This window comes from Tiliqua scincoides, chromosome 8 (assembly GCF_035046505.1).
Source record: "Tiliqua scincoides isolate rTilSci1 chromosome 8, rTilSci1.hap2, whole genome shotgun sequence".
Lineage (NCBI taxonomy): Eukaryota > Metazoa > Chordata > Lepidosauria > Squamata > Scincidae > Tiliqua > Tiliqua scincoides.
Window position 1 is genome coordinate 34264317 of NC_089828.1, and position 13539 is coordinate 34277855.

Below are 13539 nucleotides of genomic sequence, written 5' to 3' on the forward strand. Positions count from 1 at the left end.
CTGAGGCCTGGAGAGCCTCTGCCTATAAAAAAAAAAGACAATGCTGGGCTAGGTGGACCCATGTAAGAAATGGTTTCATAGGACACCAGTGCTTAATATGACCAGATATTTTCTGCTTGTTATAATTGTTTTTTTAGTTGCGCTGGCACCTACTAGGCTTAGAGAAGGGAGTATCTGAGCGTATATGGAAAGCTTGATTTCTTATTACACCAACAAGAGCCTATAGTGGTATAGGCTCTTGGGTCTGTTAACCATTTAGTGGGTCTTGACCCAGCAACTGCTTGAAACAGCTGACCTCCACACCCAGATACAGGAGGAGCACTTTGCATTTTGCTAGCTAAGGTTCTTCCTGCTGGGCCAAGCCAGGAGCCGGGAGCAAATGCCATCAAAAGGAAGAAAGTATACACATAGAAGCCAGACTACAGGAGCTGCCCAAAGCACCAGTTGCTGCAAATAATTCATGAGTGTGAATCTGAGGCAGGAGCTTCTCAATTCCCCTGCTTGCTCTCTGAGAGGTTGGGCAAGACTTCAAAAAAAGCTTTGGCCTGGCTTTCTCAGCAGGGTGGAACAGTAGGGGTAACCAAGAGCTCAGGTGGAGGTCTTTATTAATGCAACAGGAGAAAGGCAGAAGGGAGGCAAATGCAGCAGGCTTGGGTTACGAATTTGCACACTGGGCAAATCAGGCTGGGGGGGGGGGCATTGGGAAGGCAGGCTAGTTCCATGGACAAGCTGGGGAAAAATTCAAATCATGGTCCATCTAGCTCAGTATTGTCTACACTGGCTGGCAGTGGCTTTCCAAGGTTTCAGACAGAAGCCTTTCTCAGCCCTTCCTGGAGACGTTGAAGTTCAAATCTGGATTTCAGATAAGAACCTTTCCCAGTGCTACAAGAGATTGAACCAGAGACTATCTGCATGCAAAGCATATCCTCTACCACTGAGTTCTGGATGCTCCTGATGAATTTCTGAAATGGCCTTATACAGAGTCAGATCACTGGTCTATCTGTCACAACCCACCATCTGCACTGACTGGCAGCAGCTCTTTAGACAGGACTTTTTTTTAGTACTGAGCCTGAGATCTGCACCAAGCAAAGCAGATACTCCAACCCTGAGCTAATGGCCTTCCTTTCAGCTGGTGTTCCCTCTTTGAACCAAGGGTCTCGCAACAAGGTTGGGCCTGCTGTAGCCTTAGGGCTCATGAAGGCTGATGGACCTCTCAAGTATGTATTTACTGTGTGCTTGTTTCTTAGATTTGTATTCCATCTTTTCTCATGGAACTCAAGCTAGTTTACATAGGATTCCTATTGCAATTGTGTTCCAAACTGTGATTCAAACAGACCACTTCTGTGAGGTCACTTCCTGTTTTGCCACTAAAGTCTGGCTGCATTCATTTTTCTAATAGGAACTAGGAGGAAGTTTCATTACTAGCACGCCTGTAGCATGCTTCTAGTGCGGCTCATTTCAAACACAACAAAATGGTATCTAGTCATACAGGAGCCATTGAAATAAAATGCATGGAGACCTCTAATGCATAGCGGTTGCCATATTCCTGCCAGTAGAAATAAGTGCATGGAGGTGGCTATTTTTTCTCGCTCCAAGTTTGCAATTCAAATTGCTAGAATGTGAGCACGCTAGAATGTGAAAAAAGAACGTGACCCAAATGTGCTGGAAGAAGAAAAAAGAACAGTTCTCTACTGCTTCTAACGCTAGAAACTGAAAAATGAACGCAGCCTGTGTTTCAAAGTGCCCCTACTCTAATATATCCAAGTTTTGCGAAGCAGATGTGATTCCATCCCTACTGTAGTGCAATGTCTCCAGCAGGTGGCAGAGTAGGCCTCTCCTTGAGCCACCCTATGGCTACAATTTTTTTCTGGGTAGATCCAAGAGTTCATCAGTGATGTGTGTGCATGCCGCAATTCCTCAGGGATATAGAAAAAAGAAGCTTAGATACCAAGCACAGAGGACAGCTTTCTGAGGATCTAAGCTTTTGTTTAGAGTAAGCAGCAAGTTGCTAGATCTTACATTGGCAATGGTATGCTTGAAAGTGTGTGGGCCCCCATTTCACCCCTATCCATCCTCGTGAATTAGTACCAAATGCCCCACCTCATTTTGCCACATGAATATGATGGTGAAGGGCCATTTCACATCAGCTTGACACCTGAATACAGAATTTGGTTTCCTGAGAAACCTGAAGAAACTTTTTAACAAGTTGCTAGATCTCATGATTCCAAAGTTACATTTGGTAGAACCTCAAAAGCCTACACTGGGGTGAGGTTGAAAACTAGATGGACTAATTATATGACTTAGTATAAGGCAGTGTCTTATTTCATAAGGAAGGCAAAGGTGCATTCAGCAAATACAGGAGTTCTCAAAGAATGAGTTGCAATCCACTGTGGAGTCACAAGCAGCATGGAAGGGGTTCACAAAGCTCTGAAGAACTAGGTTCAATCACCGGAATCTCCAGGGATGGCTGGGGAAGACCCCTGTCTGAAACTCCAAAAGGAAGTATAGGCAGTACTGAACTAGATAATTGTCTTACTCCAGGGATTCTCAAAGTGTGGTTATGACTAGCTGTAATGTGTAGGGGGGGGGTGGTCAAGTAAATGTATATATTATTTGGGGGTAGGGCCTGAAGTAACATAAAGTTTAAAAACCTCTGAGCATCTGGGTCACATATTTTGCAAACTTGGCTGACAATAGTCAAAAAGAATGAGACATGCCTCCAACTCCTGGCCGTCTCCTGCAAGTGCAAACTGGATTCTGCAATCCCCCTCCATGGAAAGGAAAGAAAAAGTTAATTCTGAATGATTCTTTAAGCTCATTTAGAGTGGGGCGGGGAGGGCATTGTCTCTGCTATCCAGAAGTCCTGGCCACACCTTCAACAGGAGCTGTGTCTAACGGTCAGTGCCAGGTGCCAATGGCGCTGGAGGGGAAGGAAAAGGAATTCCATTGGCTGCCAGCCATCATGTTAAGAGTGCCAACCAATCATATCTTAAAGGCAGCCGTGCTGATCTGGCCAAGCAGGTAGTGGGGGTGGGGGGAAGAGACGAGGCTTGGATTCAGCCTCTAACTTTGATTCCTGCCAACCATTTACTTCTTCTTCTTTCTAGAGGCATTAAAAAAGGAGTCCTCCCCAGGGTGTTGGGAAGGTGCCAGCCAGAATCTTGGCAGGAGCTGGGCAGGAGAAGCCAGAGACACCGAGAATCAGAGCCAAGACATGGAAAATGGAATCTGGAAACTGGGATGAGAGGCGACTGTAGTTTTAGGAGGAAATCAGGGTGCAAGAGACTGGAGGCCAGATTAGCAAGTCTGGAAGTGCACCATGATAGCCAATCGTAAGGGATTGAACCAGGAACTTTCTGCATGCAAAGCATGTGCTCTACCACTGAGAGGGTTCCTTCCTAGCTGCTGGGTGGAGGTTTATTGGCAGCTATTGTAATATCTCAGCAGAATCTCCATGTTCAGGGGCAGTCTACCCCAAGTGCCAGTTGCTGGAGACAAACAGGCCTTCATTGCCCTACATGTGAGCAACCCAGAGATGTTTGGTTAGCCACTGCTAGAGATAGTATGCTGATGGTTGTCAGATCAGATCCAACAAGCTGCAGTGGAACCCCTCGTGCACACACAATCTCTCGAAAAGGTTCCCTGTCCACTCACCTGCGGCTGATAGATGCTGCCAGGATCCCGTGGTCCTAGTCCCACGAAGCGGTTCGTAGGGGGTGTGCCTGGGGCGGAGTAGGCTGCAAGAGGAGGACAATATAGGTTTTTTCTTCCAGATTAAATCCATCAAACCACTAGCCAGCAATAACTATCCAGCAAAGAATAACACAGGCCGACACACATTTTGCTTCCTAAAACGTTACACCAATTCCTGGGTATATTTGGGGTGCCAATTCCAAAAATGGCATCCGTTTTGCCCTATCACATCTAGTTTTGGAGACACGGCATAGCCTCTTTAGTGAATGGTTCAAGCAGATTCCTCATGAGGAAGACTACACCATGGCTTCCTCATGAGGAAGCTGCTTGAACCATTCACTAATGATGCTATACTATATCTCCAAAACTAGATGTGACAGGGCAAAATGGATGCCATTTTTGGAATCGACACCCTAAATTCATATCAGACCACCATAATGTTTGGGAAAAACTTTTCTGACCCTCAATTTTGTAGGCCTGTGTAATCTTTCTTTCTGCCTTTATTCTATCCTCCAAGTTCCCCACCTCTTACTAAGCACATGGCTGCAAAAGTGAATAGGAAAGTTCACTCTTGGGGGAAGTGAGCTTGAAGCCTGCAATCAGTGTTGATCTAGTGACTGGAGGAACAATAGGTTGGGCAATTCAGATTGCACCCCCACCTAGGTCACCAGGGAGATCTGCCAATGAAGCCTCTTATACTGATTGACCAGAGTGGATCAGGTGATACCCCCTGACCTCTATAAAAGCTTCCAAGTCAGCCCAACTGACTCTCCCTAGAGATTTAAAAAGGGAGGAACAGATTTATATGCAGACTGAATGCCCAATAAAAACTGAACAACCACCATTGGGTCATGATAGAATTAGAGTGGGTTTGTTCTATCCCAAGTCCTCTATTTTGCATGGGAAGCTAGAGGGGAAACCTTGGCCCACAGAGATGGAAACGACTAGAGTCACACACAGCCTCAGGTTCCAGTAAAAACGGAAAAGCCTCCACTGGCTATGATAGCTGCATAGTGGGTCTTGCAAGTCCCAACTTAGTATCAAGTCCAAAGGATCTCAGGTAGCAGGGTTGGGACAGACCCTGCAGCCCCGTCAGCAGTCAGAGCAGATATAATTGGGAAATATGAACCAATAGTTTAACTGCACATAAAGCAGGTTCATACACAGAGCTTGTGGGAAGCTTGTAGCTCAGTCGTTGAACATGAGCTTTGCATGCAAAATGCTGTAAGTTCTATCCCTAGTTAAAATGATTTCAGGCTGCAGGGCTAGGAAAGACACTTGTCAAAAGACCCCACCCCTGTGACTATATATTTCAAGCTTCCTGTGTAGCCACTGAAGTACATCTGAATCTACTGAGAGATCCACTTCCAATTCTGAGTTTAGAAACAAACAAATCAATACACCTTCGATTCGTTTCTACACACACAGGTCACCAGTTTTCATGCTCTCTGGTGAAACTGCTGTTACACTTTTTAAAAAATACACAATCTATAATGTATTTATTTTGCAAAAATATTTGTGGGTGAAAGGGAGATAGGGCCTAAGCAGAGACATCTCGGTAGGGAATATGAGGGATATAAAAACTTGCAGGGTAAGAGAACCCCAGCTTCCTGGTATATCACAGAGCTTTCTGTCAACTATGTGTTTGGATATAATCTACACCGACATAAGGACTAGAAACTTGCTTTGGATGTGTAAGCAGATGTTTCTCTACAATGCAAAATCTGATGCCAAAAACTAGGTTTAGGGTCCTATCAACTTGTTTCCAGCTATTCTATTTCCCATCCCCCCACCCCCCAAAAAACATTTAAACACTGTCTTCTCCTCACAATTATCTTCTAATTGTGGATAATTACCACAATTAGCCTACAACAGGGCCAACTTAATATTTCCCAAGTAAGTTGAGGTGGCACCAGCTACCTCCTCCCCTTACCTTACCCAGCACCAACAGCACTAAGGAGTTGCTTTCACAACTCCTCCTGCTTCTTGGATTCAAAAATGAAGAAGGAACGGAGTGGAAGTGTGAAGGAGGAGAGAGATGCCCACCACTCTCTTCTCCACCCCCTTTCACTCTGTTCCCCTCTTTCTTTCCCTCTTCCAGGGGGTAAGAGAAGGATGAACAGGAGTGGGGGGGGGGGGACAGAGGCAAGCACCTCCCACAAATCTGCTGTCCAAGACAACCATTTCAGTCAGCCTGATGGATTGGCCAGTCCAGTCACACATACACACAATTTTGCAAACCTACGTGACTTGCCCGAGGCTGGAGAGAGATTCAGGACCAAAGGAAGGGAAAGAGGCTAAAGCAGCCTCTCACCATCCACAGAGAGGAAGAGGAGGTTGCTGAAGGGAAAACCTTAGGAAAAGGGGCAGACACCTTAGGAAAGCAGCTGGGGGCATGTGTATATACACAACCAGTTCCTGTAAATGTTAAGTCTGGTCTCACATTCCTCCAGAGGATGAGGCAAAGGGAAGCCCCTCCCCCCCCATCTTATATCTCTGTGATTTTGAGATGTTAACTAGCTATTTCTGGTTTAATTTAATCCATAGTGGCCGAAACTGAGGGTGGGTATCATCCTTCCTGAAGTCACTTAAAAAAGATTAGGCATTAAGAGACCCAGCTAAATATTCTGGATCAAAGTACAATTCCTGGCAACACCTCAGTGCCTCTCCAACAGGACATTACCATACAAGCTGTGCAGAAATAACCCTGAACCTGTAACAGCCACACAATGTGCAGAGTGCGATAAGGAAAAACAGGCATGGCAATGCCCTGTTGGTTAAAACAAAGCAAGGTGCAAAAGTCCTCAGCACTTCAGCAGCTTGCGATAAGCAGCCTATGCTTGGTCAGCCCCCACTGTTAAGAGCAGCAGTTCTCCTTGCAAGAAGTACAGCTCTACTGCAAGCCAGGATAAGCAAAAGAAGCTTTGGGAGACAAACTCCCAAAAAGATATCTGTTCCTGCAAGTTGGGCTGAACATGGAGAATGCACCAAACAACATGGCTAATTATTTTCCATGTCAATGAGAAGCACAGTTCTTCCTCACTGCTATAAGCCCATCATTTCCAGAATGTTCTGGGCGCTTCCTCTTCAAGGAAGTGCTCTTGCTTAATTGCTGTACCCATGTAAAGAGAGTGGCACAGAAATCCTTGAGTTCACAACTGCTTGGCTAAACAGAGTTAAATTCTATAGTTCCAACAGAATTAAATTCTGCACACTGTTTGCTCAGAAGTTTTGGATTATGCTCTAGGTCCATAGAAAGGCTCTCTTCAATGCATGTATTTTAATTTTTTACAGACGTCAATCAGCATGCATTTGTGGAAGCTGGAAATGGAGTTTGAAAATTGGGCCTTTGTCCATGGAATTTACAACTGCAAATTAATAAGTGATTCGTGTTGCCTTGATCTTAATCAAGCCACCCTGCTGTCACAAGATGCAATGATGTCAGTTGCTTTGTTGCCTTGAAAAGAGGATTGGACAAATTCATGGAGGAGAAAGAGGAGGATGAAAAGTCTGTCAACGGCTACTAGCCATAAAAGCTAAATGGAATTTTCACATTCAGATGCAGTTTACCTCTAAATATCAGTTACTGGGGGTCAACAGTGGGGAAGGACTACAGCCTTGAAGTCCTACAATAAGAGGCTTCCTGCATGTGTCTGGCTGGCCACTGTGGAAGGGAGGATGCTGGACAAGACAGACCTTTGGTCTGATCCAGCAGGGCCCATTCTATGTCCTTATCTCATTGGGGAACCCACCCTCCAAAGCCATTCCCTTCCCACAAGAAGGGCCATGCAGCAGCGAGAGTACTAAACATGGCCAGGGCTGGACAGGTGATAGATGAAAGGCAGGTGGACAGGGCTAGACAATTTGGTGGTGGGGTGGGAATGCTGGGCGGGCAGGCTTGCTTGCTTACTAGGAGACGTCGGCGAGGTGGTCCCTCCCTCGGAAGTTGTCGTGGTGGATTTGGTGTCAGGTGAGATTGCCAGGCGGGGCATACCGGGGGGTGGCGGCGCCAACATCTGGGTGGAAAGGTAGTGCCCGGGTACCTTCACTTGACCACCTCCATTTAACTAGGGGACACAATACAAAAGACACACATAGCAAGCCATTAGCACCACCCACAGGAGCCGCCTGCCCGCCCGGGGGCACCTCCCTTCCCCAGAATGGGACAATGGGTGGGCTTCCCCACAAATTGGGGGAATCTCAGCCAGTTCACCTGCCTCTGTACATGAAGGTTTCATTTAGCATTCATGGCCATCAATAGGTCTTCTCCTCCATTTATTTGTCCTTTATACATTGCCGGTCCAGCCATGAAGCAACCTGATGCGGCTTGTGTCAGGGGCAGATGGTAGGGTACGGCGGATTTGGGGTGCTCTTCACCCCAAGTCTGCTGCCACCTACCTCCAGCCCATATGAGCCACATTCATCTGCTTTCCAATCACTTGAACAAGAAGTGGATCATCCTCTTCTTATTGCGCTCCACTGCGCAGTTTTCATAAACATGGGAGTGTGGGACATATTTACAGAGACCACATGAACAAAGGAGCTCCTTTGTTTGCATGTTCCCTGTAAATAAAACCAGAAGTCCTGCACTTCCACACCACAGAGCGTAGTAAGGGGCTCTTTTTTCATTTTTAGCACACTGCTGCAGGTTTGGCAACGGCAGACTCAAGGCAGAAACAATGCGGCAGACCCAGTCACATCACCCCTGCCTTTGCACAATCCAATATAGGACTCTAGATTGTTGGATTCACCTCTGTCAGTCTTGGTAGGCCCAAAGGCTACCTGAGTTTGGCCATTGTGATTCCAGAGCATACCATGTCTCTGTGAAATATGTTTCTGCCACTGTTTATTTTGTGGCAACAAACTTGCATGTTGCTTTTTCTATGTGATTGGAGTAGTTCTGCTACTGTCACACACTGTTTGAACCTAAGGTAAACAACTTGTTAGTATCAGTTTAGTAGCAGCAGGGATGGTGTCTGGGTTGGTCTGGTTTAGCCCTGATTGAGGGTCTACCTGACCAGACTGGCCCTGAATCCTCAGTACCAGTGGCAGCACTGAATGCGCCATCAAGGAGAGGTAGAGTACCATAGAGGGATTCAATGCAGGACTTTGTTTCAGGGCCACCAGTGATCTGTGTCAACACTGAATAGCAGAAGCAGAAACCCCTGCTACCTGGGCAAAAAAGGCACCTTTTAAAGGTCCTCTTACATTTAACAGGGGAAAAGCAACTGTCCCTCTTCACCCCAGCATGGTGTCTTTCCCAGCAGCTCTTGCTGGTGCATCTTCCATATTTTTTTTGTGAGCCCTTTGGGAACAGGGAACCATTTCTCTGTTTTGATTGCTATGTAAGCTGCTTTGTGAACTGCTTTTTGTTGAAAAGTGGCATATGCATATGCATATGCATATGCATATGCATATGCATAATAATAATAATAATAATAATAATAATAATAATAATAATAATAATAATAATAATAATAATAATAATAATAATGTAGATTTAGGATTAATAGGATTTTCTCAGTCCTGTAATTTTCTAAAGCTGTATTGTCTAAGTGCAGTATTGGAAGTGGTCAAATCAAAGGTGTAATTTTTAACAAGCAAATGAACATAGAGGAATAACAGAAGCAGGAGGGGGCGATGGGACATTGCAAAACTGGGGTGGAACCCAATGGCAGTATGGAATAGCCATCCACAAAACTCCTACACAGTATCTACCACCTCTTCTTTCCAAATGCACGAATCCCAACTAGAGGCCAGTTCACATATGATGTGGCAGCAGGTCCCAGCTGGTCACAAATACACTCTTGCTAGGGAGCTGCAACTTTTCCCAGCTCTCTGATGAATCTATATGTATGATCCAAGCATATCTGCAAACTCATTTTTCTTGCATTTGCACATTACATGTGTACTCTTAAAGGTAACGTGCGACACATTTAATGAGATAACACTTTTGCACTGGAGTTGAAGGTGGAATGGTTAAAGCATCATTCTTGGTGGTATAAACACTTAGTTCTAGAGGTGGTTCTGAAATTCTTCTCATCTCAATTTTTCCCTGGATTTTGAAGTTCCCAAAATTACTAAATTTTGACTTCAAAATGGCGCTGATGCACTAAAAAGTCCTTCATGATTCTCTTTTTGTTTAATTCCAAATGTTTGTGCAGAGCACGGCACCTGCATGATTTGCTGTAGCTTTCAGTTCACGCATCTATTGTGCCTCTCGGCATCAGCAATATGTATGTGTGCACTGATAAAGCACCACAAAAAAAATGAAATTCAGTATCAGTGTGAATGCAGTTGCATCACGATTATTTTTTTTGTAGTGTTTTACCAGTTGCTTCCCATTGCTCAGGAACATTCGTAAAATATTACACAAAAGGAATACTGATGTAATCACACATACAATCACATTATAGTTGCTTTTGTGTGGTTTCTACCAAATGCCCATGAGCACCGTTGCACTCATTAAAACACTACACAGAAATAATTTTGATTTAATTCTACCTTCAAACAATACTACAATTTTTTTTTTTTGCATTGGTATCATAGAGTAGGAAAGCCAAATGAATGGAAAACTGTGACAAAATGCATGCTTCCAATTCCAGAATTAATGTTTCAAATTCTCATGGTTAAAACAAATTGAGGAGGTGAAGGATGCAGAGGAAGAGTGGATTTCCCCAGCAGCAATGGAATAGTTTGGGCCAGTAGAGAACTTGTCCCTACTTCTGACCTGCTGTCAACTGCCCTAATCCTACAAGCTGAATTTTTGTTTTTGTTTTTAATAAAACTCAGCAAATAGTTGAGCAAATAGGGTTGTACAAACACCCTGTAAAGAACAGTGCCTGTACTCTAACAGCTTCAGCTCTGTCTCTCGTCTATATCTCCAGTTACTGAAGGAAGAGACAGACAGACAGAAAATACTCAAGATAGAATCAGAAGTAAAATATTAGATAGAAAATATGAGCTTTCAAATACAGACATTTTTCCTAGGAGGGAAGAGAGCAAGAATCTCTGCTTCTTCCATCTCCTACCAACCACCCTGCAGGTAGCTGGTGTTTTAAGTAACCTTTTGAAGGAACCACCTGCGGGGGGGGGGCACCCAACTGAGGTGGAGAGGGGCCAGCTGAGAAGCACGCTGTACATCAAACAGCAGACCTGTGAGTGGAGGGTTGGACTACAGGGGGTTATGGTTGCATGGGGTGAGTTTGATTAGAAGCCCCACAGAAACACCTAGCATCAAAGGAGTTGGAACTCATTCCCTCTAGCCTTGCACCTCCCCTGGCCCCCAATGACTTTCAAAATTTCATTTTGTGTTCTTAAAACTCTGGTGAGGGAGGGGATTTATGGAACTTGCTGTCATGGTGGCCACTGGCTTAGATGGTTTTTAAAGTGAGTTAGACAAATTCATTGAATTCTGCTCAGGGATGGTTGGTCAATCAGCAGCTATTATAGTCATGATGGATATGGGGAACCTCCATATTCAGAGGCACTTTATCACTCCATATTGGAAGGGGGAAAACAGCAAAAGAGGTCTATTGCCATCATGTCCTGCTGATTAGCTTCCTGGAAGTATCTAGTTGGTCACTGTGGGAAGCAGGATACTGGACTACATGGGCCCTTTAGTCTGATCCAGCAAGGCTCTTTTTATACCTTAAGGGAGAGTACTGCACCTTGACATGTTTGAGAGCACACAGGTGACCCTACTATTCCACACCACAGACTTCAAGAGTTCCATCAAGACTCTTCCTTAACTTCTCTTCTTCCTTCCCTTGATAGGCAAATGTTTTGATGAATGGGGCAGAATCGTTAGCCATGGGAAGCCATGCCTCCCCACACCAAAACTTGGCTATCATTTGCCCAGTCTAAGGAGAAGCTACGCTACGCCCTACTTTTAATATTTGCAGTTCTGCTCTAAATCAATTTTGCTTGCAAACTAATCTCTCCAGGAAACGCGTAATACTGGCTTACTCATATGATTCTGGTGAACATGCCTCAGGCATGATTCACTGAAACAACAAACCAACACTGCCCGTATTCTGGGGTTTGATGAATTTTACAAAATGTCATTTTAAAAAACTACCATTAAAAAAACAATGTTCTAGTCCTCAAGGCAGCACAAAACATGTACTGTCATGAGAGGGATTGCAAGGGGAACTTCTGTCCTATGAGCAGTTGAAAGAAACATACTGTTTTCCCTTGCACCTTTTGGGTTGTATTCTGGGCTGGACAGAGGCCACCTGGACCTCATGTGCAAGGACAGGAACAGGGAGACGCAATCCTGGCAGCTCCTTACCGGTCCCGGCTGTTGATTGGACGGGTCACAGGCCAAAGAGACGAGGTCTTTCAGAGGGTCTTGCGGGTTCAGATGAGGCGGGTACCTTATGGCTGTGTGGGGGAAGTAGGTGGAGGCCGTCTGGGGCAGGATCGAGGTGGTAGGGAAGTGCAGAGCAGAGGAATGGTGGGGGCTTCGGGCGATACCTGCACGGGGCGAGAGAGACAGAGAGGAGACCGGGCGGCCTTCGTCGCCAGCACGCATCCAGCCCCTCCTGCTCCCGGGCACCTCTGCGGAGACTACCAGGTGGGGGAGGTACAGCAGCCCTGGATGACCCACCCTTCCTACTTCTTTCTCCTCCTCTTACTCCTCCTTCTGGAGCATGAGGGAGCCAGACTGGTACTCTGTAGGCACCATTTCCTCTTCCTTCTCCCCAACATTTCTCAGGCAAGTCAACAGGTCTTTGAGATATTTGCTACTTTCCATCTCTCTTCTACACTACGTACTTGGGAAGAAGGGGTTCAAGAAGGGGTTCAATGTGTCCCCTTACCCACATTGTACCAAGACCCTGGCACCTTGCTGCAAGCTACAGAGATGTCAATCTCACCCCTCTCTCCTCCCCAGCCCTGGCTCTCTGCAAATACTCCAAAAGAAATTTCTCATACACTTCATTTTCAAAACTAAAAATTTTAAAATACACATCATAGCCTTTCAAATTCAGGTTTTGCTTCTTTTAAAAAAAAAAAAACTTTTTCAAAACACATGTATTTCCAGGTTTAAACCTCAATGATCTTGACCAGTGGTCTCCAAACTCAGGACTGCACAACACCGAAAAACCCTTCCCCGCTGTGAATGGACCTTACCATTCCACAGGGCAGCCTTGTATCTTTGCCTCAGAGCTCCCCTAAACTTTGTGCAGGGCTACCAACGCCTGCCTGGAAATCTGGGCACAGAGTCTGCTGGGGCGATGGGCAGTGAAAGCAGCTGCCAAGTGTGAAGTTTGGGGAGAGTAGAGGCACAAGTATTAGGCTGCCCCTTGGAATGGTAAGCCCCGTTCTTATAGGGGAAGATCCAGCCTGTGGGTTGGGGTTTGGTGCCTGATGAACTAGACTGAGGCTATCAAGAAGACTATTATCAAATTCAACATTGTAAAGTCCCTGGTTTTCTAAAGCTAAGGAACATTATTTGAAAATTCAGATTCAGGCAACATAGACTTGACTTGCAAGCAATACTTGAATTGAGCTGAAAAATCCACTACGCTACCCTGGGTTTAATTCAGCTCTAGCAATGTCATTTGGTCTGCAATCTGCCTGGCGCTGGCAACCAAAAACAGTGAAGACAAAAGTCTTATACAAGGCATAAGGATGAGGACAGACATAACATGAAAGTCCACAACAGGTCACTCAGTGGTGGAGTGACCCTAGATTCACATCTGAAATGACAGGCATTCACATCAGTGAATTGAATACAATCCCAGCCAACATTCTTTCTCTTCCTTCCAGGCTTTGTGTGGGCCTCCTACTTTTCTCTTTATTATTTTTTAGCACTGCATGTATTTATCTGTTCACTCATCA

The 13539-nt window shown here is 45.2% G+C and overlaps 1 protein-coding gene across 6 annotated transcripts in view; it reads right to left on the reverse strand.

Moving 5' to 3' along the window:
• The window catches only part of NFIC (nuclear factor I C), a 123990-nt gene that overhangs the window by 16052 nt on the left and 94399 nt on the right, over window positions 1-13539 (reverse strand). For 4 of the 6 annotated variants that reach the window (XM_066635811.1, XM_066635812.1, XM_066635807.1 and 1 more), the window contains 3 exons: window positions 11987-12171; window positions 7604-7760; window positions 3655-3737 (listed from right to left, as the gene is read on the reverse strand). In XM_066635811.1, coding sequence (XP_066491908.1) covers window positions 3655-3737; window positions 7604-7760; window positions 11987-12171 — 425 coding nt within the window. The remainder of the gene's footprint in view (window positions 1-3654; window positions 3738-7603; window positions 7761-11986; window positions 12172-13539) is intronic. The other 2 variants (XM_066635813.1, XM_066635814.1) reach the window with 2 other exon arrangements.